Consider the following 26412-nt stretch of genomic DNA (forward strand, 5'->3'; position numbering starts at 1 on the left):
TAATAAAAATGAAAAGACTGGTGACGGATACAAAGGTGAAGGAATCAACACCAGACACAGGAGAATACTGTGTATTAAGACCAAAAGCATTGGCTGGGCACTTTGGACGCTTTGGAAAATTAAATGCTTTTGTGATTTTTTATTTATTTTTTCCCTCACTGTTGGAAAGTAAACTTGAAATAAAACAGGCCATCAAGTGAAGAATGATATCAATTAGATCTATTAGTCTCTTTTTGTATTTTGCTTTATATGCTTATAACTCCTTTTTCACACACTTTCCATAAAAACAAGGAAGTTTTTTGATTGAACTGTAAAATCTCAAAAACTAATGTAGGGAGTCGTGACCACGGAGATGTGAGTCCAAATGCAGGCTTTAATAAAAAACATAGTCAGACGGGCAACGTACAGTACCAGCAAACAGTAGCAAACAAGGTAATCCAAAAGGGTAATCCAAAAACAGGTGAAGGTCAGGGCAGGCAGCAAACAGTCATAAAACAAATAAACACACGAAGGCAAGGAAAGGAAACATGCATACACACGGAAACTATGAAATGTTACAGGCTAACAATATCCAGCAATAGAGAGAGAGAGAGAGAGTGTGTGTGTGTGTGTGTGTGTATGTGTGTGTGTGTGTGTGTGTGTGCATATTAAATAGTGTGAGCTTGATAAGGTAATGAGATACAGGCAGAGGTGTAAAGAGTACCTAAAAACAATACCTGAGTGAAAGTACAGATACCTTACAGTGAAAATTACTCCACTACAAGTTACAAGTCACCAATTCCAAAACAATATGAGTAAAAGTATTAGAGTATCTGATTTTAACAGTACTTAAGTATTTTACTTATACTAAATATAGACTCAAAGATGCACTAGTCAAAGAGACATGCCAGTGAAAAACTGTAATGTTGTGGAGAAGCTGAGGAAAACAGGCAGAGGCAAGGATCTATGTGCAGATATTTCATGGAAAAGCTAGAACAAACAATAAGCCAAAGACTGGCAGGGAACAAAGAGCAGAATGATGGGCAAACAGACAACCATTACATTCAACAATTCACAAATAACTAAAGAAACACTAGGGCTGTATATATACAGGAGGCTAACAAGCTGAACAAGATAAGATACAAACTGACTACAAACACCACGGGAGACAGGAAGTGACAAAAGTCCAAGACAAGGCATATAAAATGCAACAAAAACAAGAAACAGCTGATTTGTGAGGAGAGCAATCACGCTTATTTTCTGAAACCAAAATAAAACTGAACACCTCAAAATTGCAAAAACAAAACAAACAAAAAACAATATCTTTCAAAAAGGTCTCTTCAGTATAACGGATAAATAAAATAATGTTAAGTAAAATTAAAAAGTCAAAGTCTTCTTGCACTGGGATGTGCTGGTTTCTGCCTCATTGCCAGCTGCAGTCATGTCCTCATCTCATATATAAAGCACCTGTGATTCACAACTACTGGCTAAGAAACTCACACTCACGTAAAGTAACCTTGTTGACAAGTTTGGGTGAGTAAGGGCAAAATGCACAAGATATATTACTTTCAGTGCCCTGCAGTTGGCGATATCACATCTTTTGTAGCATAAATAATCTGCTGCAGAAAAGCTAGGTGCCATGTAAAATGTAATGTGTAACTGCAACACTCATTTCAAATGTAGTGGAGTAAAGAATACAGATACTCGTTCAAAAATGTAGTGAAGTAGAGAGTAAAAGTTGCTAATGTCTTTGATACTCAGTAAAACTACAAAGTATCCAAAAAGATACATAAGTACAGTAATTAGTTACATTTACTCAAGTACTTTACACCTTTGGATACAGGTGACTGCAATTAGTGATGAGTCCGGGCAAAGGATTATGGGTTATGTAGTCTGAGAATGGGAGAACAGTCTGGAGGGGAGTGACAACAGTCAGGAATGGAGAGCCCTCTAGTGGAGCTCATGGACACCCAAGCTGGTGATTGTGACAAAAACATACATCACACATGATTACATAGGTGTGTGTGTGTGTGTGTGTGTGTGTGTGTGTGTGTGTTTTGTGTGTGTGTGTGTGTGTGTATGTGTGTGGTGTAGTACAGGGATTTTATATATATATATATATATATATATATATATATATATATATATATATATATATATATATATATATATATATATATAGTGAATTGAAATATTTAACGAAAAGTTTCTTTCATTAGAGGCTTCCAGCAATCAGACTCCATCCATTCAGTCTCAGAGTGTGAATCTATGGTGGACATGTTTTGTCATCCTGATGAAGGGTCTCTGACTCGACCAATCACAGCTATGGTCTTCAGAGATCATTCAGAAATAATGTTTTCATAACTTAGTAAAACATTAGCAAAACTTAGAACCTTTTTAAATTTTTTTGATGTGGAGTTTTCTGGTCTTTAATAATGTTCTCAAAACATCAGCACAAAAACATTATTGATACATTGTCCATGGATCATTTTATTTCTGAAATGTTTTTGTTGGACGTTTTTTTTTGTTTTGTTTTGTTTTTGTTTTTTTTGTTTTTTTGTTTTTTGTTACTGTTGGTTTCAGAACATTCAGATAACATTCAATTGTCACATTCACAAAATGTTAAATTAAAAAAATGGTTCACGTATACCCCCATATAGCATACGTGATCACCCCGTAGCAGATCTATACAGGTGGAGCTGGGGAAGGTGGAAGGCTTCTGAAGCGCTGCAACTGCTACAGCAAGCACTAGCCAAGTATTTTGAATGTTGAGCAGCAGGCTCATTGGCTGCTGATACAAAAAGAACCAGTCAGCTGTGCCATGTGATAATGATGTTTTATGTCAGATTGAGTTTGACCTATCGGACTGCGCCATCTGGAGTTTCATGACAGAACTTTATATTTAAAAAACTGGATGTTTTGAATATTCAGAGAACATTCCAAAATAAAGTTTTCATAACTTAATGGGAACATTATCAAAATGTTACAACATATTTTAGAACGTATTTTTGTCAGTCTGCGCTGTAGGTTTGAGGCGTCAGTATATAAATCGATCCCGTACCCCGGTTTGTGCCAATGCAATGAGACCGTTGTCTATAAAGAAGCACCTAACAGCTCATAAAGCCTCATCCTCCTCCTGACCTCTTGACCTCTGATCGCTGTCTCTGACATGAAGACCTACAGCCAGGTTTCAGTCCTCCTTCAGAACTTTAATCCACTTCCAGCAGAAACACTTCATCTTCTTTTAGGTAATGGGCATGTTATCGCTCTCCTCTCCTTCTGCTGGCTGACGCTCTGTAATATTTCTCTCTTTCTCTCGGTCTGTTGTCCCTCAGGGCCACAGCGACGCACCGAGGACAGATCATCTTCAAGGACGCTCTGGCGCAGCAGCTCTGTGAGCAGGGAGGTGAGGAGCATCTCTGATCCGTAAACTTCAGATGGGTGTTAGAGAAATGATAGAGAAACTAAATATACACACAGTCTGATCTTCAGCATGTGTAGCACATCAAATGACAGAACACACATGCATTCCTATACAGTAACAGTAAAGGTTGAATAGTATGAATTTTGTGCTTACCTGACCATAAGAACATAGGCATTCTCACTAAAATCTGAATACTTACTAAAAAAACTAAAATCTCTTCATCTGTGTGTGCAAAGACAATTGATGCAAAGGTTCAACCTGCCAAGCACTCCACTGAATAACACACAATATAAGGGCATAAAAGTTTTTCCAGCACTTACACATGAAGATTGTAAAGAAATCCATTTCAAGTTTGAAGGGCTTAAAGCTTTGAGTGGTTAAAGGAATTATAAATATCCCAGCAGGACTGAAGACGTGAAATAGAGAAATGGGGGCGAATCTCCGTCAGTGATGAGACATGAGCAGATTATCACGCGGCTCAAGAGAAGATCTGAGACTGAGAGCCGCTGAAGCTTTAAGAAAGTGAGCGAGGACTACGCAGACATTTGACTGGCTGATAATGTTTCAGAGCGGTGTGTGCAGATGTGGGGTTAAGGGTTAGCAAGGCTACAAGCAGAGAATAGAGCATATTTCAGCAGTGCTGTAGCCTCTAGAGAGCTTCCCATCTTCTTTCAAACAATCAGACAAAACCAGCTATGAGATGAATAACACGGCAACATTCAAAGCAAAAAAAAAGGGTGTTTAAAAATCTGTGAAAACACAATAGTACAAGTGAAAATTCAATAGAGTTCTCAGTAGAGAGTTTCAGTCATGCTAAAATACACCGGTATTAGTCAGTGAGCTGAAACACTCGTCTATATGTCACTGTACAGCCCTACAGAGAGTAGACATTGACCTTAGTTTACATAGATATACTGCTGGAAGAAAGACTCGTCATTAACCTGATGATTCAGATGATTTTATGAAGATTTGTGTGTCTGCCCTTGTGAAAAAGAAATGCACTTTTGAAAAATAGTGTTCACTATGGAAATAAAATCATTTGCTTAAGTGTGAACTTAATGTACTGTTTTTTGGACACTTACTGAAAATGTATTATACAATTAACATTTTTATTAAATGCAAATAGTTAAACTTCAGAGTGCTTATTTGTATGCACCTAAAAGCAGAATTTGACTATTACAAAGTGCACTTTTTAAAAGTAGACTTAAGTGTGGTAAGAAACATAGTCATGAAAATGTCTCTCTTTTAAGTCACTTAAGTGGCCTTTTATTTCATTAATATTATCTGCAAGTACAGTTTTTTTTTTAGTTTTTTTTTTATATATATATATATATATTTTTCAGATTTAACGTACACTTCATGTGCACATTCAATAACAGGTTACCAGGTAGACTTTATTACAGTGTAATTACACCATTAATAGTGAGTACTGTTTTATCTTTATCATGTACCGTACATACTTTATGGTTAGGATTAAAGTTTGGTTTAGAGTTGGTTGCATGTAATTATGCATAATTTACTGTTATTACTAGAATAAGAACATGCAACATGTAACAAGGGCATTGTAAAATTAAGTGTTACCCACACTTCTTTTTCACAAGGGTACTTGTGTTTTTATTATGTGGTAACTGTGTTTATAAAAGCAATAGGGATGACAGAAGTTTTATTGTGGATAGTGTGAATCAAATGCAAATATGTAAGTAGTTTAAGACTTTAGAGAGACTCATTTGCAGTAGTTTATATTCAGATTGGTGACAGTGATTTCTGCGGTACTTGCGATTCTGATTGATGGATTTTAGTCAGTGTTGAACGCAGCATATAGTAAAGTTAAAAAATCTCATGGACCAGAAGCATATTTAATCATTTAACAGATTCTGAACTCAGAGTAGGTCTGCGCTGAAAGCTTTATATGTTATTGTTATGGAGAAAATGAATGGATTTATACCCCTGAAACCAGACTGCTGCATTTTATTAACCACTGTTTACCATTAGTTTCCATGCAGAAAGAGGAAAATCATCAAGTGTATGAAAGTGAAACGAGCCAGAAGACTAGCTGGAATGAATAGACAAATGACAGCATGTATCCACAGATAAACACATAAAGGCATGTTAAACAGAGACTATCAGAGCGGCAGAACTTCACTGAGAGAGAGAGAGCCGCAGATGACACTAGTATATCAAAGAGTGATATCTGTGACAGGTCAGGATGAGGAAAGGCTACCAGAGAACTCTGCAATTTCCAGCAGCTCCATAAATTAGGGCTTTATGGGACACGTTGGACTCGTATCCCTGAGGATTGATTATCGAAAAGTGACTATAACTCACGGGGGGCGATCAGTGTTGGGCAGAGGAGAGGAGAGGAGAGGAGGATGATCAGAAGCAGAGCAGATATACGACAGCAGACGCGCGGCCTCTAGATGGAGAGACGCGCTAAAGATGAAAAATACGCCACTGGAAAATAATGTCCTGCGCCTCAGACACCCAAACGCGTCGCTTAATAACACCCAGTGCCAACTTTCATCTGAATGTCCGGCTTTGCATTAGAGAAGTTGGAGAATGAACCGGCCCTTTCCAAATCTGCAGCCGAGGCTCATGGGAAGTGCGGGGCTGTTAAACTGTCAGTGTAAGCCGGTCGCATTAGCACAGATCTACAGGAAGAGCGCCGGAGGTAATTAAAGTTCTTAAGAAAGCGATCGAGGATTAAACTAAGCCTGAAACGAGTGTGACTGTCTGCTGTGTGAACGCCTGATGTAGACAGAAGAAGAGGTCGACGAATGAACGGCAGAGAACGAGAGCAGAACTCCACAGACAAAGATCATGTGTGGGGGAGATTATTACACTCATTGTGTGTCTGTGTGTGTGTGTGTGTGACACATCACCTTTTTTAATATAGCGCTTTATACAAAACAGAGGGTGTCAAAGCAGATTTACAGTGTTAAACAGGAAAATAGTGTGTCAATAACGCAAATAAAATTCAATTCTGCTAAGCAGCTCTAAAAAGAGGACAAGTAAACAGTCAGTTTTCCAGTTAAAGTCAGTTCATTGTTGATTCAGTGATGTCATCTTCCAGCTCAGATCAGTTCTCTTCCAGTAGTGTCTGTGCCAGGGGTAGGAAAGTTCGGTCCTGGAGAGCCGCTGTCCTGCAGAGTTTAGACCAAACTTGCCTTGCCCCTGGTCTGTGCAATCAAGGCCATAATATTGACAAATGGTAAGTGTCCCTAACAAAGCAAGCCAACGGCAACAGTGGCAAGGAACCAAATCTCCATTGGTGACAGAAACAGAGAAGAAAACCTTGGGAGAAACCTGGCTCGGCCGGGGGTGCTGTTCTCCTCTGGCCAGACCAACCAGCAGTTTAATTCAAGGCTGCAGCAAAGTCAGATTGTGAACTGGCATCACTCGGAACATCCATCCAGTTCCCTCCACGTGGAACATCGCATGGTGAAGAAGCAGGTCTGTGCAAAGGACTCGTCTGGTTCTTGTGGTCTTTGCTGAGGGTTTGTGCCAATGGCTGTCTAGGTGACAAGGTCTTCGGAGGGAATTGTCTCTAGGGCTTATCTAGTTATCATGGTCTCCACTGACATTCAGGGCTGTAGAGGTCGTCTCTAGGTGCTGATCCACCATCTGATCTGGATATGGTCTGGATCTGGTGGCTACGGTGACCTCAGAATAAGAACGAAACAGACTAATATTAGCGTAGATACCATTCATGTTACGATTTAACAAGTGTGTTATGTGTATGCCAGGATAAAGAGATGTGTCTTTAATCTAGATTTAAACTGACAGAGTGTGTCTGCCTCCCGAACAGTATTAGGTAGATTGTTCCAGAGTTTGGGTGCTAAATAGGAAAAGGATCTGCCGCCTGCAGCTGATTTTGATATTTTAGGTATTATCAAATGGCCAGAGTTTTGAGATCGCAGCGGACGAGAAGAACTATAATGCGATAAGAGCTCGCTCAAGTACTGAGGTGCTAAACCATTCAAGGCTTTATAAGCAATTAGCAAGATTTTAAAATGTATACAATGTTTAATAGTAAGCCAGTGCAGTGTTGACAGAACCAGGCTAATGTGGTCATACTTCCTGGTTCTAGTAAGAGCTCTAAATGCTGCATTTTGAAACCAGCTGGTGTTTATTTATTAAGCGTGCAGAACAACCACCCAATAAAGCATTACAATAATCTAGCCTTGAGGTCATGAACTTTGAGAGCATATGTCTCAATTTAGATATATTTTTAAGATGTTAAAATGTTAGAAACGTGGCTTTCAAAGGAAAGATTGCTGTCAAATAGCACACTTAGGTTCCCAACTGATGACAAAGAATTGACAGAGTAGCCATCAAGTGTTAGACAATGTTCTAGGTTTTTTGTCCAAAAATTAACAGAATTTAGCAGTAGGAAATTACTAGCCATCCAGTTTTTTTTATATCAACTGCATTCAGTTTGTTTTGCGAATTGGTATATTTCGTTGGGCCATGAATAAATATAGAGTTGAGTATCATCAGCATAACAGTGAAAGCTATCACCATGTTTCCTGATGATATCTCCCAATGGTAACATGTAAAACGTGAAAAGCAATGGTCCTAGTACTGAGCCTTGAGGTACTCCATAATGCACTTGTGATCGATATGATACTTCTTCATTCACTGCTGCGAATTGATGATGGTCAGATAAGTAAGATTTGAATGATGCCAGTGCAATTCCACTAATGCCAACATAATTTTCTAGTCTATTCAAAAGAATGTTTGGGTCGATAGTGTCGATAGATTGAGCAGTACTAATAGAGAGATACAGCCACGATTGGATGGCAAGAGCAGGTCGTTTGTAACTCTAATGAGAGCAGTCTCTGTACTGTGATACGGTCTAAATCCTGACTGGAAATCCTCACAGATACAATTTTTCTCTAAGAGGGAACATAGTTGTGAAGATACTGCCTAGCATTTTTGACAGAACAGGAAGATTTCAGATCGGTCTGTAATTAACCAGTTGACTAGGATCAAGTTGTGTTAATGAGAGGCTTAAAAACAGCCAGTTTGATGGTTTCTGGGACATATCCTAATGACACTGACGAATTCATAATATTCAGAAGAGGATTTATGACTTCTGGAAGTATCTATTATAGTAGCTTAGATGGTATAGGGTCTAACCTACTGTACATTTTGTTGGTTTAGATGATTTAATAAATAAATAAATATATATATATATATGTGTATATATATATATATATATATATATATATATATACAATTCTTCCTCTGTTATAGCAGAGAAGGAGTGGAATTGTTCCTCAGGGAATCTATAGTATATCTGATACGATACTGTAGCTGATGGCTGTATGGTTATAATTTTCTCTCTAATACAGTAGTATTGATCTTGGAAGTAAAGAAATTCATTGCGTGTGTGTGTTCTTTCAGAGGAAGTGCTGTTTGACATGTTAGTAAACAGTGTCAGTGTGATAATAGTGAACATTCACCACGACTGCTGGTAAAAAAAAAAAAAAAGTCTCTTCATCCAAAGACTTGATAAGGTTTTACTGCTTACAGAGGAGGACAATGAGGAAAGCCAGAGCCGTCACTCCCGTTACCCAGCATTCATAGCACACAAGTCAACAAAACATTGTTGCTGTTTAGTTTCCAGCCTGATCTCATGAGAAACGCTCTGCAAACGGTTTTCCAAAAACACAGTTTGTCCCTCCTACTACAGGCCAATACGGACGAGACTTAAATACACACAAGCTGAATAAATATCCAAATTATGATCTGTTTACTTTTAAATCAGCTCACCCTGTTTGGATGTTACATCTGATTATGAAGCTCAGACTTTCTGAAGCATTTAAGGCTCTGAATGTCCAGTCTGTGTGCTGAATGAATCTTTCAGTCTGATTCCTGGGATTTGAGCCCATGACTTTTGCATCGATGCAGAAAAACCATGCGTGACTTATTTAACAAATATTTGCATTGGCTCAGCTGACTGCAAACTATATTCCACAGCATTAGTAACTGATAACCTTCCTCTGTGATCTTGATTTGTCTGAATGGGAGTAACAGTTGCAATAGCACCACTCAGTGGACGTTTGATTGGAAACTGCAGTTACATTTAGAACTCACCCATTACATTCATAGTCACATTCGCTCATGAGACTTTCACAGTGTGTGTGTGTGTGTGTAAGTTCTGAAAGAAATAGGTCAGCAAATGAAATGGAGCACAGCTGCTTTATCATTATAATGTGATGGACTTTGGGTAAAGATTATCTGAGGTTATTGAGGGAAAGACTGACTATATGATTTTTGGTATATCGGTACAGTTGAGAAGATAAAAAGGTTTTTCCAGAGAAGATGAAGATTTCTGAGTGTAAGGTTTAATGTGGTTAATTATAGCTAGACTTGTCATAGGCTTTAGATAAGGAAAGACTGAACGTCAAGCTCAATCGTGAGATTAAAGAGAGCCTGCAATGTTCTCTAAAGAGTTAAAGTCAGTTATAAATTAATTTGTTATGCTGTTTCATTTCATCTGTGAAATAACAAATAGTAACACCTATACATATATAAATAAGAGTTAATCATTCATCACACCTGTTGGCATTAGAGAATAACATCCATGCACAATCAGTTTGTCTAGTCGAATCAAACCTTTTGTGTCGGGTCTTTCATACATTTAAATTACTGTGGTTGTAATGATCTTCAGAACCAAACATTGATTAAAGTAGCAGGCTTTTGTTCATGTGAGATAATAAGATGGTGGTTAGCCGCCGGCAGCTTCTGAAGGGTGTAAGCCGATTCTGGTGAGCAGGGGGATGATGTGTAGGAAAATCATGAATAACTGTATGATGAATATGTCTGATTTAATGTCCAGTATTTTGCATAAAAGTGCTGTCAGAAATAAAGGTGTTTTTGACCAGGGGTTCATTTAATTCAGCATAAATTTTGCTTTAAGAATAAGTAGTCGTTATCTCAGTTGATGCCGGTCCGATCCTTACATCTGGAGCAATAGTCTGTCAAAGTAATTCAGCCACAAAACCTATTCATTCAAGTCATTCAGTTGACCTATTTATTCAATTCTTTCATGAAAACAGTCTGGAGCAACAGCTGTTTTAGATCAGTATACGGATCATGTGATTAGACTCAATATTTTAGGGTTTGGTTTTACTGCTGGATGGGAGTTTGTACTGAAATGTGTTATTTGTCTGTATGGATTACAGTGTGGTTTTGGGGTTGCAACAAAGCACAGACCTTTCAAAAACATTCAAACAGGAATTTATCAAACTAATTAAAGAATCAAAGGAATTATTCCTCAATGACCTTTATTAAAGAAAACATGTACTTGATTCTTCATAGTTTTGTCACAGGATCCAGACACTACAGACGGAGAGAAGTAGGAGTGTTTAATGCTCCTACATTAGTAATGTTTTGTTGAAGTAGGAGGTAAAGACTCATGGGAGTGACATTGTCCTAGTTTTTAGATGAAGTGCAGAGAAAACCGTTACCCTTAATATAGAGCCGTGAGACAGATCATTAGAGTCATTTTGGCAAAATAAACCCTGACAGTGGTTCAGATCAGGACCCTGACGATCATCAGCGCTCTCCTCAGCTTCCGGCCATCGATTACAAGCTTCAAGATCACTGTAAAAATCAGTGCTAAAGTCTTCCAGGATCATGCCAATTAGTTCTTCTGACTTAAAGAATGAAAGAGAGCAAGAGATAGAGCGATACAAGACACACGGTCAAATGCTCAGCAACTGTCATTGGAGAAAAATGTTTGACTGATCAGTGATTGAGAAACATAACATTCTAAAAAGCTCCATAATGAAGTTGATGAAATAATTTAATGTTTGCAGGCTTCTTTGTATTGATTACAGTGAAAGAGGTTTAAATGTTCACTCCATGTAATGAGCCTTACCAGACTTTCTCCTTGTATCCTTTTTATTTAGAAATCTTTAATAAGAAATGTTCCATGTGAAAGATGTTTTTGTTTTGTCTCCTTAAGCTCCCACTGAATCTCCTCTTCGGCCCAGTCTAGGTGAGTAAAAGCCTCAGCAGACACACGCGTGCTGATGTTACTCCTCACTGCTCCTCACTGTGCTCCTGTCTCTGTATCTGTCCTCTGTATCTGTCGCTGATGTGAAGCCATGGTTCATGGTGATCATGCTGTTCTCCGGGATGACTTTGAACACAACACACAAGAAGAGCTTAATCTCAATGTCTGGTGAGTAACACTCATCTTTCTTTGAGTTGTTTACTTGGCAGTGAAGCTGCTTTCATTTTCATATATAATATTTTGCATTGATGCCATGTGGAGAGCTAGAAGATGTTTATTGTCCATGTCTGGTTCTCTCACAGGTCAGACTGCAGTAACTGCGAGGTTGGAGAGCAGTGTGGTGCACTAATGCACGGAAAAGCAGTGACGTTTTGTGAGCCCTTTGGACAGAGAGAACTGGTAATTGTCTTTTACAGAACATATGTAATCAAGTGAAAAACAGCACATTTTGCCCTGATGGTCTGTATGTTGACAAACAGCAGCAGGCAGTGAGTTGTGCTTCTCAAACAAATAGATGCACTTCTGCCCTTACCAAACTCCTGCCAAACTCCTCAGAGTGACTTATAGTCAGTAGAATGTCCATCAAAATATAGTGTGAGCAGATATTAAGCAGACAATCACTAATACTATAATGACTGCTAGCTGGCATGGCGTTGCAAAGTTACTGATAGTTAGTAGAATGACTAAAGTGGACTATCAAACTAAAGTGTTACACAAGAAAATAAAACACACACACATTAAAGACTGGTGGTGTGGACGCTTTGTAGCTTTGCAGTGCTGTGCCTCATATACTGTGTTCACATTATTGCTGTGTCAATGAAGCGGATCAGTGAATAGAATTGAGAAGCTCATGGTTTTATTATCTCTTTTAGACTACAGTGGCTCTGAACACGAGCACAGCATCAATCCTACAGTTTGCCTTTGGTGAGTGTCACCGTCCTTCTGCGGTTACTGTAGGTCACCATTCTTCAGCTCCTGCAGCCGTAGACGATTGGTATACAGCTGAATGCTTTGCAAAAAAATGATGCATTTTTGTCTTGTTTTCCAGTACAAATATCTATACAATCTTAAATCAAGATAAATTTATTTTAGATGCAAAATGACTTAAGATATTAAGATTTAAGATTAAAATTTATGCCAACAGGGCAAGAAAAATAATCTTGTTTTACCTTTCAATTAAGTATATTTTTCTGACCCCATTACCACATATTTCTTTTTTGGTCATACTTTATATTAGGTGGCCTTAACTACTATGTACTTATTGTGTTCATACTGTATTGCAAAACACTATTGCTGCTATTAAGGTGGGATACGGGTGGTTAGGGACAGGTTAAGTGGTATGGGTCAGTTTAAGGGTGGGTTAAGGTGTAAGGGATGGGTCAACAGTGTAATTATAAATGTAATTACAGAAATTAATTACAGATGTAATTACATATAGCTATTTTTAAAAATATAAGTACAATGTAAAAACATGTATGTACACAATAAGTACATTGTACCAAATGATTCATTTAAATGTAAGTACATAGTAGTTAAGGCCACCTAATATAAAGTGGGACCTCTTTTTTTGTTTTAAACAAATACTTTTGGTACATTTTTCAGAAAACAAGTCTTATGTCATTTTGCATCTCAAGTGAATGTATCTTGATTTAAGAATGCTTAGATATTTTTACTGAAATACTTAGCAAATCACATTTAGCTGTATGTATTTTTCTGTATGAAGTTATTAAGTCAAGTGAATCCATTCTAATGTGTGACGTTCTTGTGTGTGTGTGTGTGTGTGTGTGTGTATTTGTGTGTGTGTGCGTGTGTATTTGTGTTGGTTGTTCAGGATCTGGTTCTTGTCGGTTCAGTTACTCAGACCCCAGTATCATCATCTCCTGCGGTCTGAACTCCTCTGATGACTGGATCACCTTGGAAAAGATCAGGTTTTACTTTATTTTAGGAAATAGCTCCAACACACTCACAGTGTTACTGTCACCATTATGTAAAAACGCCATCAGCAGTGCATGGATTATGTGCTACAAAAAACTCATAATTTAAGGTCGCATATGTTTGAATGAGCTTGAGCACTTGTGTGTTCAGTTCTCCAGTGTTATTATCATTTTCATTGGGTCTCGCAGGGCTCCCACTAACAGCAGCACAGTGGTCCATCTCCTGCCATTGCCTCCTGGCTGCAAAGGAGAGGCCATTCATCTGCGCTGGAGTCAGGAGCCGCCCGTGGGGCCCGATGGTTATGAGTCCTGCTGGGGCCTCGATAACATACTGGTGCTAAACACGGCCAACCGGCCCCCGCTGCTGGAGGACAGCCTGGACCCTCTGGACACAGCCAACTGGCTCTTCTTCCCTGGAGCCACAGTAAAGGTACATAACCAAATAGTATCATCCAGCAAACTAGAAACCATCCCATGTGAAGAAGCTCAAAACGAGTGCTTATTATGAAAATAATGTACTTTGCAATAATATAGTAAAGTGTCAACTGAATGTAATGTTTTCTGATGCTTAATTGCATGTTAACTGCAAAACCAAAAATGACTTAATTTATATTAAATGCAATTAGCTGAACTTTAGAGTGCTTTTTGACCCATTTAAGTAGGACTTCAGTACATCTTTATATGTAATTTCATAGTTACTTCTATTGTCTTTGAAGTATGGTTAAAGTTACTGCTGAATGTGCTGACAAGCATTTATGATAAACTAATATATACTTTAATACATTTCTGTTCAAACTTGAGTGATGTATTTAAATATATCTTTAATTGCACATTTGCAATTTAGTTCATTTAAAATATATGAACTATACATATAATCTTGAATAACACACTACAGTTAAAATGATAATCTAGTACTTTACATGTGCTTTAGGATGTTAGTCAACGCATCAAAATAAGTGTACTTCTTTAAAACACAACACACAATGATTAAAACATAACGGTTTAAAATGTACTTTAAAGTGAAATGTTTAACTTTCAGTTTTGTCAGAAACATCTGTAGCACTGTAACGCTCCCTCTCCATTCATTCGACAGCACGCTTGTCAGTCAGAGGGAAACTCCTTGTATTTTCATGGCGGAGAGGGATTCGAGCACAGCTTCGCCTCCACACGAGACGTGGACCTGCACCGTGAAGAGGGACGCAGCTACTGGGAGGAAGACTTTGAGAGTCCACTGAGTGGGTGCGTCTTACAACTGTGCTAGTGGAGTGCTTTTGTGAAATAGTATTTTAACAGTAGTTAGGTCAGTTAGTAGCCTAACATACTGGTGATACATTGAGGTGTTGACATTTCAGTTTTGATATCTTGGAGCGTTCTAGACAAATTTGATCTCCAAAAGCAAACATTTGGGTTACTAACAGGTGTATCAGATGCTGTTAAGTAAGTGTAGGAACAGTTTCTTGATGAACGGTGCTATGTGTGACCTGTAGATGGGAGGTTGATGGAGCAGTGTATGGAGTTCAGTGTGGAGAGGTGGAGTCTGGATCTGCACTCGTCTTTCTCAAAGATGGACAGAGGAAGGTGTGCACACCGTACCTTAACACCACCGCCTACGGAAACCTGCGCTTCCACTTCACCATGGGTATGACTTACACATTTACATGCACATTATGTTGACGCTGACGTGTGTTCATTGTATGATATCTGTGTTCAGTGTCTGATCCCTGTGTGTTCAGTGTCTGTTCTCTGTGTTCAGTGTCTAATCTCTGTGTGTTCAGTGTCTGATCTCTTTGTGTTCAGTGTCTGATCTCTGTGTGTTCAGTGTCTGTTCTCTGTGTGTTCAGTGTCTGATCTCTGTGTGTTCAGTGTCTGTTCTCTGTGTGTTCAGTGTCTGATCCCTGTGTGTTCAGTGTCTGTTCTCTGTGTTCAGTGTCTAATCTCTGTGTGTTCAGTGTCTGATCTCTTTGTGTTCAGTGTCTGATCTCTGTGTGTTCAGTGTCTGTTCTCTGTGTGTTCAGTGTCTGTTCTCTGTGTGTTCAGTGTCTGATCTCTGTGTGTTCAGTGTCTGTTCTCTGTGTGTTCAGTGTCTGATCTCTGTGTGTTCAGTGTCTGTTCTCTGTATGTTCAGTATCTGATCTCTGTGTGTTCAGTGTCTGTTCTCTGTATGTTCAGTATCTGATCTCTGTGTGTTCAGTGTCTGTTCTCTGTGTATTCGGTGTCTGATCTCTGTGTGTTCGGTGTCTGTTCTCTGTATTCAGTGTCTGATCTCTGTGTTTAGTGTCTGATCTCTGTGTGTTTGATGTCTGATCTCTGTATTCAGTGTCTGATCTCTGTGTTTAGTGTCTGATCTCTGTATGTTCGATGTCTGATCTCTGTATTCAGTGTCTGATCTCTGTGTTTAGTGTCTTATCGCTGTATGTTCAGTGTCCAATCTCTGTGTGTTCAGTGTCTGATCTCTGTGTTCACTGCAGGGGGTGGAGACTGCGATCCTGGAGAATCCAACAAGAATAATGTGGTCCTGTTTGGTCGTTCAGAGAGCAGGAAAGATCATGTGCTTTTGGACATACTTCCATACTCAGCCTACAGGGTAGAAACCTAATACAGTATATAGTCAGATTTAGTTTACATAATCATTTTCAACAGTTGACATGTTCTGTTCAGAATCTATCATTTAACTATTTCTCTTATTTCTTTTGTGATTTACTGTGTCATGTTCCCATCTGTATACACCTTGATATCGTATGGCTTTCTCTTCCAGACTCCTACAGTTGTCTCGGTTGGTTTGCCCACAGAACTTCAGACTCCAGCCACTCAGTTTTGTCTAGAGCAGAAATTTAATGGTGGAGCGAACCGTCACGTTTGGGCTGTGGATTTCCTGCAGCTGCTGCCGGTGCTACCTGGAGCAAACACTCACCTGGTACAGTTCTCAATCAACCTTGGGTGTGGAGCCTATCAGCCGGCCAACAGGTGATCAGATCAGAAAACAGTGATAACCCAAAAATCATTTTACTCATCCTCATGTCATTCAAACCTGTATGACTTTTTCTTCTGTTGCTCATAAAATAAGACATTTTGAAGAACACCGGAGTCCAAACAACAGTGGACAAAACAACACTGAGATATCTTTCAAAACATCATCTTTTGTGTTTGCAATTATATTTGGGAAAGTCAAATGATGTCAATAGAATAGAATAGAATAGAATAGAATAGACTTTCTATTGCCACAAGAACAGCAGGAATGGTGGAAGTTGTAGTGATGTGTGTTTGTATGCAGTGGTGATAGTATTTATAGTTCAGAAACAGTAGTCAGTACAGATACAGAAGAAGACAAGATTCAGAACATGTACTGTTTAAAATAAGTGAATTAAAGATTATTGTCTCCTCTTCTTCTGTTCCTGCATATGTGAATCTCACAGCGTCAAACTGGAGTTCTCAACTAATCATGGTCGCTCCTGGTCTCTCCTGCACACCGAGTGTCTTCCTGAACTGTGTGCCGGATCACATCTGCCTCACAGCAGCATCTACTCCTCAGAGAACTACAGCGGGTCAGTCACTGCGTCTGTTGGACGCTTTCATAAATCCTTGTTGTGTGTTCTGTTAACAGTGTGGTTTTAATCTCTGTGTTCCTGTAGTTGGACAAGGATCGCGATTCCTCTGCCCAACGCCGCGCTCACAGACAGCACTCGCTTCCGCTGGAGACAGACCGCTGTGGGAAGCAGCAACATGTGGGCGATTGACAACGGTAAGAGCCGTTCATTCAACATACAGGTCATATTTACTGATAGATGTCGACACATTATAGTCAAACCCACGGAGCGTGATCAGCAGATTAGACAGTGATTCTGAGCCAATAAATCATGATCAGGGACGATGATGATGATGATATGGCTGTTGTTGTTCCAGTGTATATCGGGCCGTCCTGTTTGCGTTTCTGCTCCGGTAGAGGACACTGTTCACGCACGGGCTGCAAGTATGAACGTCTTTCAGTCAGAACTGCAGTGAAACACTCTTTACACTGTGAAAACAGCAACATCTTACTGGTTCTGGAAAATGTGTTTTTTTTTTTTTGTATTTCTCTAGGTGTGACCCTGGTTTCAGTGGTCCGGCATGTGAGCTGGCATCTCAGACATTCCCTGCATTTCTGTCCGAGAGTTTCTCCAGCGTGAGGCTATCGTCCTATCACAGCTTCTCCTCACTGCGGGGGGCAGAGGTCAGTTTCGCCTGTGGGGTTTTGGCCAGTGGAAAAGCCCTGGTCTTCAACAGGGACAGTAGAAGACACATTGTTACGACCCCCCTGGACAGTTCACAGGCCAGGTACACACATACACACACACACGTTTTTATGTTTTATGGGGACTCTCCATAGGCGTAATGGCGTAATGGTGTAATGGTGGATCCCCTTACCCTAACCCTACCCCTAAACCTCTTGCACAAAACTACATGCATTTTTACATTCTTAATAAAACATTGTTCAGTATGCTTTTAGAGCTATTTTAATTGAGGATTTAGGAAATGTCCTCATAAAACACGTTTATGTAGTAATACCAGTGTAATACCCATGTCATTATACGAATTTGTGTCCTCATAAATCACATAAACTTGCACACATATATGTGCCATTGCTTCGGCTGACCGTTTGACTCAGACATTTGCATTTTATTGGGTTTTTTTGGCATTAGAAGTGTAAGAGAGTATCAAAGATCGTGACTCTTTCATTTTTATGACTTTTATTTATCACTTCAGTCAGAAAGGCGCTATTAGTATTACTTCAAAACGAGCCCCAGGTCTTGTTTCTTTCTCTCCTGCAGGTATCTTCAGTTTACGCTGAGGCTGGGCAGTCGCAGCACGTCGAGCTCCTGTCCCTCTCCTGACCAGCCGGGTGAAGGAGTGCTGCTGCATTACTCTTCAGATAACGGCATCACCTGGACGCTGCTGCAGCATTATGCTTATCAGGGCTTCCATGAGCCCAGGTACACCGTCCTGAACACACACGCCACTGCTGGGCTTTACTGCGGTCATATGGAGCAGCATGGCAAATCTTCTTCTTCAGTGTGTCAAGCACATAAGTTAAAGGGGTCAGATGACGGGATTTCAAGTTTTGCTTTGTCTTTGAAGTTTACAATCTGTTTGTGCATATGTAAGATCGGTAAATTTACAAAGATTAAAGTCTCAAACCCAAAGAGATATTCTTTATAAAAGTTAAGACTTGTCCACATCTTCCTAAAACGCCTCTCTGTGTGTCAAGTTTTTCATAACACCGCCCAAATATTTATGCAAAGAAAGAAGGCGTAGCTTTTATTCTCGCTGTAGTATTGTTGTCGTGGAGACGCTGTGTTTCCAAATATGGTAAGGGGCGTAACATTTCCGTCACACGCTTGAGGTATTCAGCCAATCACAATGCACTGGATAGCTAGCCAATCAGAGCACACCTCGCTTTTCAAAACGATGAGCTTTGTAAGAGTCAACACGTTTCAGAAAGGTCAGGCAGAGAGGAGCAACAACAATGTACAGTATATGGAAAATTATGTGTTTTAACTCTTAAACCACGTAAACACATTGCATTACATCAAATACACAAAGTAATGTTCTTTTTAGCATCGTCATATGACCCCTTTAATATATGTTGTGTGATCAGCTCATCTGCTATTGTTGATGGTTAGACTGAATTGACTCTTTCTAGGATCGTTTCTGTGGAGCTTCCTCCTGGGGCCCGTAAATTCGGGGTCCAGTTCCGCTGGTGGCAGCCGTACCATTCAGGCCGTGGGCAGGACGTCTGGGCTCTGGATGAGATCAGCATGACCTCCGTCCTCTTCAACATCATCAGCCTGGACTTCAGTAACGTGTTAGACGTGACTCAGAGCCTGGGCTTCTATCTGGGGAACGTGCAGCCATACTGCCAACACGACTGGACCCTCAGGTACCTGCCTCATGTTCACCGCAGTACCATTCATTATTAGTTAAGCCTTCAATCAGCAGCCATTGAAGCATCAATGTGAGATACAGGCATTACTGACATCTCAGTACAAAGACAGAAGAACTATATCATGATGTCTGTCCTTACAGTGGTTGAAAGTGACTGGTGATGAGTTTTTGAGCTTAAACAGGGAGCTGCTAGAAAGTCACTTCTTGACGATATTAATGATGCTTAACGAAGTTAACCATCTGAACATCAGGTAACAGACCCTAACCAATTGATAGGATGAACATCACTGCATTTGTGCTTCACTGCTTTCATGATATTTCTGGGATTTAAGGATTTGGAGAACATCTAATCCATACTATAAAAGCTACTCTAATGGAACTGAATGAGCTTTTAATGTACAATAAAATAATTCTAATAAATATTCATGAGCTCAGATGTCACAACCCACCCAACTACAGTCTCACTTGACACCAGCTCTCCAAGAACAAAAAAGCACAAAAAGAGCTCTGTTTCAGATCCCGAAGTTCGTCACCATTTTCCAGACCAGCAAAGAGACAAAAAATTGCTTTTGTATTCAATGCAAAAGCAAACAGAATATTTCTACAAATTAATAATGCATTGAAATCCAAACCGCATCAGTGTTTCCCTTCAGGCGCCGTCTGAAATTAAAGTGTAAACCACAATGATGTAAATATTTGCTCAGTTTTTCAGGCGATCACGGCTCGGCCTCCAGTATCCGCTATGTGGAAACACAATCCATGCAGATCGGTGCATCCTACATGATCCAGTTCTCGCTGGTCATGGGCTGCGGACGCGAACCTTCTCCTCACATCGACACTCAGGTCCGACTGGAGTTCTCCACCAATCATGGCTTGACTTGGCATCTTGTCAAAGAGGTGAGAAAACCGAAATATTCTCTAATGCCTCTTGTTTTCACCAAAAAAAAGTAGCGAAATGCACCATAGTGTTACCATGTTTTTGGAGTATGATGTAAATACCATGCTAATGATTGAGGACCACGGTATACATTCAAGTACTGACAGTATCACCATCTGATACTGCCTCTGGGTCTTCACTCAGAAACCTAAGCACTTTTTGTAAGGATTGTAGAAGCAATCTAAAGCTCTGCACATTCACAGTCAGGTTATACATGACTCCTTGTGCTGTAATTCCTCTCGTCTCCACTGAGAGGTTAACTTCTGTTTCTGCTGGTTTGTGGGTAATAGGCCTGTCTACCCGGCATGCCCAGCTGCTCTGAGTTCACTGCGTCCAGCGTCTACCATCCATCTGAGTTCACAGACTGGAGACGCATCACACTTCCACTGCCGTACAAAACCTGGTGAGACACAAACACTGCACACAGATTCACTGACTGCAGTGCACTGGACTCTCCTGTGCTACAGGAGCAAGGCATCTGTTTATTACATGTTACATTATTTTTAAAAGTGAATATGTATACATTTGACTCCTTTTATAACTAGAACACTACATCCATAAAGAAATGTTTAATGTCTCATATTATATTACAAACAATACATGGCAAATATTTCAAGAGGATAAACACCAAAGGCATTTTCCCATGAGCAAAACAGCTCATATTTATGGCAGTATTTCTGATTTTAAGGTGGAAATGGTCGTATTTTACCAGTGTTCATGCCTCTTCATACACTGCTATGCATTTGCAGCGTTTTTCTGGTTTCATACTGTTTTCTGGCTGTAGGTCGAGTGCGACGCGCTTCCGATGGATCCAGAATTACTATCAGGAGCAGGACGAGTGGGCTCTGGATGACATTTACATCGGGCAGCAGTGTCCTCAGATGTGCCGTGGACATGGATGGTGTGACCACGGTCACTGCAGGTCAGTCACTGTCACTTACTGTCGCTCAGAAAAGACTGATTCGCATTTTCAAACTTTTGATCATGCATTTCTGTTTCATTTTCCATTTCAAATATCCAAAAATCTTAGAAACAATAATTTACTGGAGAAACAGAATGTTTTAAGAAATTAGGACTTATTTTCACAGACTGTATTTTAATATGAGCTATTTTGTCTGACTGCACAGTTGTTTTTTTGTTTTTTTCACTTATTAAACAAATAAAAAATCCGTAATGTGCAGTCAGACAATTAAAATACACTTGTATTAATAAAATACAATCTATGAAAACAAATCTGAATATCTTATGCAGTGTTAAGTGAATATTTTTTCTTGTTTGTGGGATTTTTTCTGGACAACAATTCACAACAGACTAATTAAAATCCAGTTAGCAGTTTGTTTGTTTTTTGAGTTTTTGACATTTCATCATAATTTAAAGCTCTTCACACTGGGAGCTGTAATGAAGCGTCTGTATCGGCGCTCACACCAGCATACGCTGAAGACACGACCTGAGGGATTCACTTACACTCTGTTTAATAATGTGAACAAACGCTGTTTTCCAGTCTGCTGATTGAGCTGAAGGTCAGTCAGTCGTAAAGCAGACCCTGACCCCAGTTAACAGAGCGTCCGGCTCACAGATCACATCTTACAGCACACAGCCGTGAATCAGACTCACTGCTTTATTACCGCACGTAAATGACATGAGCTGATGCACCTCAAATGGCCTTTCATTTCAAACTATAAATGTAAAACATGGGTGTGTGACACAAAAGAACTGTGAGGAGTTCTCACAGCCTAAAAGTGAAGATTACTGATGACGATTTTCATTGTTGTAAATGCTATTAGGGATGAAATGACCAGAGTTTTTTTTTTTTTTTTTTTGCTTATCATCACTTTTGATAGATTTCAACTAGTGCTGTCAAATGATTAATTGCATACAAAATAAAAGTTTTTTTTGTTTACATAATATATGTGTGTGTACTGTGTATATTTATTATGTATATATAAATACACACACATACAGTATATATTTTGAAAATATTTACAGTGGGGAAAATAATTATTTGATCCCCTGCTGATTTTGAAAGTTTGGCCACTTAAAAAAAGAAAAAAAGAAGGGTTTATCATTTTTATGGTAGGTTTATTTTAACTGATAGAGACAGAATATCAAACAAAAAAAACTAGAAAAAAGCATGACTTAGTACTTGGTGCAGAAACCATTGTTGGCAAGCACAGAAGTCAAACGTTTCTTGTAGCTGGTCACCAGGTTTGCACACATCTCAGGAGGGATTTGGGTCCACTCCTCTTTGCAGATCCTCTCTAAATCATTAAGGTTTCTTAGCTGTCTCTTGGAAACTCGAAGTTTCAGATCCCTCCACAGATTTTCTATGGGATTAAGGTCTAGACCACTCCAGGACCTTAATGTGCTTCTTCTTGAGCCACTCCTTTGTTTCCTTGGCGGTATATTTCGGGTAACTGTCATGCTGGAAGACCCATCCATGACCCATCTTCAGTGTTCTGGCTGAGGTTCTCGTCCAAGATTTTACAGTACATGGCTCCGTCCATTTGCCCCTCAATGTGGTAAAGTCGTCCTGTACCCTGCAGAAAAACAGCCCCAAAGCATAATGTTTCCACCTCCATGCTTGACTGTAGGAATGTGTCCTTCTCTGAATCATCAAACTTCAGACGGGTCTGTACATGTGACTTCTTGAGCAGAGGGACTTTGCGGAAACTGCAGGATTTCAATCCATTCGTAGTGTGTTACCAGTGTTTTGCATTTACATTTACATTTACATTTAGTCATTTTGCAGACGCTTTTATCCAAAGCGACTTACAATTGGGGAATACATAAAGCGATTCATCTTGAAGAGGCAATCAGACAGACGAAGTGCTTGCAACACCAAGTCTCAGGCATTGTTCAAATAAATACAAACTACCAAAGGAAGGAATAAGTAAAGAGAATTTTTTTTTTTTTTTTTTTTTTAAGTTTAGGATGAAGTCAAGTGCCGTCGAAAGAGATGAGTTTTCAGTTGTTGCTTGATCCAGCATTCCGGATAGGGGTGGGAAGATCATTCCACCAGCCAGGAATGATGAACGAGAATGTTCTGGAGAGTGATTTTGAGCCTCTCTGTGATGGTACCACGAGGCGTCGCTCACTAGCAGATCTCAGATTTCTGGAGGGGATGTAGTTTGTTAATAGAGAGTGCAAGTAAACGGGTGCTGAGCCAGTGGTTGTTCTATATGCAAGCATCAGTGTCTTGAACTTGATGCGAGCCGCGACTGGTAGCCAGTGCAGGGAGATAAAGAGAGGTGTAACATGGGCTCTTTTGGGCTCGTTGAAGACCAGTCGTGCCGCTGCATTCTGAATCATTTGTAGAGGTTTGACTGTGTTTGACGGAAGTCCAGCCAGAAGAGCATTGCAGTAGTCCAGCCTAGAAATGACAAGGGCCTGGACAAGAAGTTGTGCAGCATGCTCCGTCAGAAAGGGCCTGATCTTTCTGATGTTGTGTAGAGCAAACCTGCAAGATCGAGCAGCCTTTGCAATGTGGTCTTTGAAGGTCAGCTGATCATCAAAGATTACACCAAGATTTCTGACCGAAGTTGATGGGGTTATTGTTGATGAACCTAACTGGATCGTGAAGTCATGCTGTAGAGTCGGAGTGGCAGGAAGGACAAGAAGCTCAGTCTTTGCCATTTTGAGCTGCAGGTGATGTTCTTTCATCCATGCCGAGATGTCTGCCAGGCAGCCTGAGATCCGCGCAGCTACCGTTGGATCATCTGGTTGAAAAGAGAGATAGAGCTGTGTGTCATCAGCGTAGCAATGGTATGAGAATCCATGTGCCTGGATGATGGGACCCAGTGATGTAGTGTATGTGGAGAAGAGGAGGGGTCCAAGAACCGATCCCTGAGGAACCCCAGTGACCAGTTGATGTGCTTTGGATACCTCCCCTCCCCAGGCCACCCTGAAAGACCTACCAGTGAGATAGGATTCAAACCAGTGAAGTGGAATGCCAGTGATGCCCAGTGATGAGAGGGTGGACAGGAGTATCTGATGATTGACAGTGTCAAACGCGGCAGATAGATCAAGCAGAATGAGGACTGATGATTTGGAATGGGCTTTTTCATTTCGCAGGGCTTCAGTGACCGAGAGAAGCGCAGTCTCAGTTGAATGGCCACTCCTGAAACCTGACTGTTTAGCATCCAGTTTGTCGTTCTGTGAAAGAAACAGTGAGACTTGGTTGAAGACAACTCGTTCAAGTGTTTTTGCTATGAACGGAAGGAGAGAGACAGGTCTGTAGTTTTCTATAAGAGAAGTGTTTAATGTAGGTTTTTTGAGCAGTGGGGTTACGCGAGCCTGCTTGAACATAGTGGGGAAGTTGCCTGTGAGGAGGGATGTGTTGATGATGTGTGTGAGTGCAGGTAAGAGTGTGGGTGAGATTGCTTGGAGAAGATGTGAGAGGATTGGGTCAAGAGGACATGTTGTAGGATGGTTGGAGAGGAGAAGCTTGGATACTTCAGTTTCAGTGAGGGGACAGAAAGAGAAGATGGGAGTTTTAGCAGTGGATGTGGTAGGTTGAGGGTCCTGTGTGCGTGGAGGTGAGAACTGACCACTGATCGATCTAGTTCTGTCTGTAAAGAAAGTGGCAAAGTCATCAGCTGTAATAGAGGTGGTGGGAGGAGGTGGAGGGGGACAGAGGAGGGAATGAAATGTTCTGAAGAGATTACGCATGTCTGGAGCGCTGTCGATCTTGTTGTGGAAATGTGAGGATTTGGCAGTGTGGACTTTAGCAGAGAAGGATGTGAGCAAAGACTGGTACCTACTGAGGTCTGACAGTTCGTTTGATTTGCGCCATTTTCTCTCTGCCGCTCTGAATGTAGTCCGATGTTCACGAAGAACCTCGGATAACCAGGGGTTGGAAGGAGCAGCCCGTGCTGGCCTAGAGGAGAGAGGACAAATGTCGTCTAGACAAGAGGTTAAGGTAGAGCATAAAGTCTCAGTAGCTGCGTTTACATCCAGAGATGAGAAATGGGTGGGTGATGGAAGAGAGGAGGATACTACAGAGGAGAGATGGGAAGGAGAAAGGGAGTGCAGGTTTCGTCTAAAAGTAACTGGTAGGGGGGTTGGTGGCACAGGAGAAGCAAAGTGTAATGTAAATGTAATGAAGAAATGGTCCGAAGTATGTAGCGGTTGTACCAGAATGTTATCTGCAGTACAATTGCGTGTGTAAATTAAGTCAAGTTGGTTGCCTGATTTGTGCGTGCTAGTAGTGGTAAGGCGTTTGAGATCAAATGAAGCTAGGAGTGAATGGAAGTCTGTAGCATAAGGCTTGTCTAGGTGAATGTTGAAATCACCAAAGACTAAGAGCGGAGTGCCATCCTCCACGAAAGAGGACAGCAGCCCGTCCAGCTCCTCTAGGAAGGTGGCTAGAATTTGGCTAGGGGGACGGTAAATGACCACAATCTGGAGTTTTATGGGAGCTGATACAGTAATGACATGAGATTCAAATGAGTTGTAATTGCATAGGGGAGAGCGGGTTGAGTATTTCCAATTGTTAGAAATGAGCAGACCAGTGCCTCCACCCCGGCCAACTTGGCGCGGGGTATGAGAGAAAGAGAGATTAGTAGAGAGAGCAGCTGGGGTTGCTGAGTCTTCTGGACGAATCCAGGTCTCAGTCAAGCCCAAGATGCTGAGCGTGGATTTTAAAGAAAAAGCAGAAATGAAGTCAGCTTTGTTGACAGCTGACTGACAATTCCAGAGACCCACAGAGAAGGAAAGAGGTGTAGTGGAGGAGGTAGAGATAAGGCGCTGGTTAGCAGGGTTACGTTGCCGTCTGCGTGTGACGTTAGAGCGTGGTTGAGAGAGAACCGGAATGGTTTGGAAACACATGATAGAGGTGGCAGGAAAGAGGATAGAAACGGAGAGTGTGTAAGGGAAGGGGGGAAAAAAAGGATACTTAAGTGTGTCGCTCGGTGTCGTTGCTCGGTTAAAGTCGCGCAGGAAAAGTCGATGGTCTTTACCCTCGTCGATCTTCACACAAGGAGGCTGAACGCTTCCGCTGATGCTTCCGCGTCAGCGCTCGGACCTCTGATAAATACAGCCTAACACACTACAGTGAAAACAGCTGTGGCCGGTTTCTGATTGGCCCAGCCAATAGCCAAGTGCAAATAGCTCAAGACGAAACTAACACTTCGCTTGCAAGGAGCAATGAAAATGATCCAGGTTCCTTCTTAGCCAAGGTGCAAATTATTATAAT

At 40.6% G+C, this 26412-nt stretch overlaps 1 protein-coding gene across 11 annotated transcripts in view; it reads left to right on the forward strand.

Annotated features, from left to right (window-relative positions):
* The window catches only part of reln (reelin), a 139977-nt gene that overhangs the window by 54239 nt on the left and 59326 nt on the right, over positions 1 to 26412 (forward strand). For all 11 annotated transcript variants that reach the window (XM_058751184.1, XM_058751182.1, XM_058751176.1 and 8 more), the window contains exons 4-23: positions 3315 to 3385; positions 11379 to 11411; positions 11519 to 11597; positions 11732 to 11828; positions 12302 to 12353; positions 13261 to 13357; positions 13553 to 13793; positions 14457 to 14602; positions 14851 to 15002; positions 15832 to 15947; positions 16119 to 16327; positions 16777 to 16905; positions 16993 to 17102; positions 17264 to 17330; positions 17441 to 17674; positions 18169 to 18330; positions 19041 to 19277; positions 19987 to 20179; positions 20510 to 20622; positions 21004 to 21141. In XM_058751184.1, the coding sequence (XP_058607167.1) occupies positions 3315 to 3385; positions 11379 to 11411; positions 11519 to 11597; positions 11732 to 11828; positions 12302 to 12353; positions 13261 to 13357; positions 13553 to 13793; positions 14457 to 14602; positions 14851 to 15002; positions 15832 to 15947; positions 16119 to 16327; positions 16777 to 16905; positions 16993 to 17102; positions 17264 to 17330; positions 17441 to 17674; positions 18169 to 18330; positions 19041 to 19277; positions 19987 to 20179; positions 20510 to 20622; positions 21004 to 21141 (2676 nt within the window). The remainder of the gene's footprint in view (positions 1 to 3314; positions 3386 to 11378; positions 11412 to 11518; positions 11598 to 11731; positions 11829 to 12301; positions 12354 to 13260; positions 13358 to 13552; positions 13794 to 14456; positions 14603 to 14850; positions 15003 to 15831; positions 15948 to 16118; positions 16328 to 16776; positions 16906 to 16992; positions 17103 to 17263; positions 17331 to 17440; positions 17675 to 18168; positions 18331 to 19040; positions 19278 to 19986; positions 20180 to 20509; positions 20623 to 21003; positions 21142 to 26412) is intronic.

The sequence above is a fragment of the Onychostoma macrolepis genome, chromosome 18 (assembly GCF_012432095.1).
Source record: "Onychostoma macrolepis isolate SWU-2019 chromosome 18, ASM1243209v1, whole genome shotgun sequence".
Taxonomy (NCBI): Eukaryota; Metazoa; Chordata; class Actinopteri; order Cypriniformes; family Cyprinidae; genus Onychostoma; species Onychostoma macrolepis.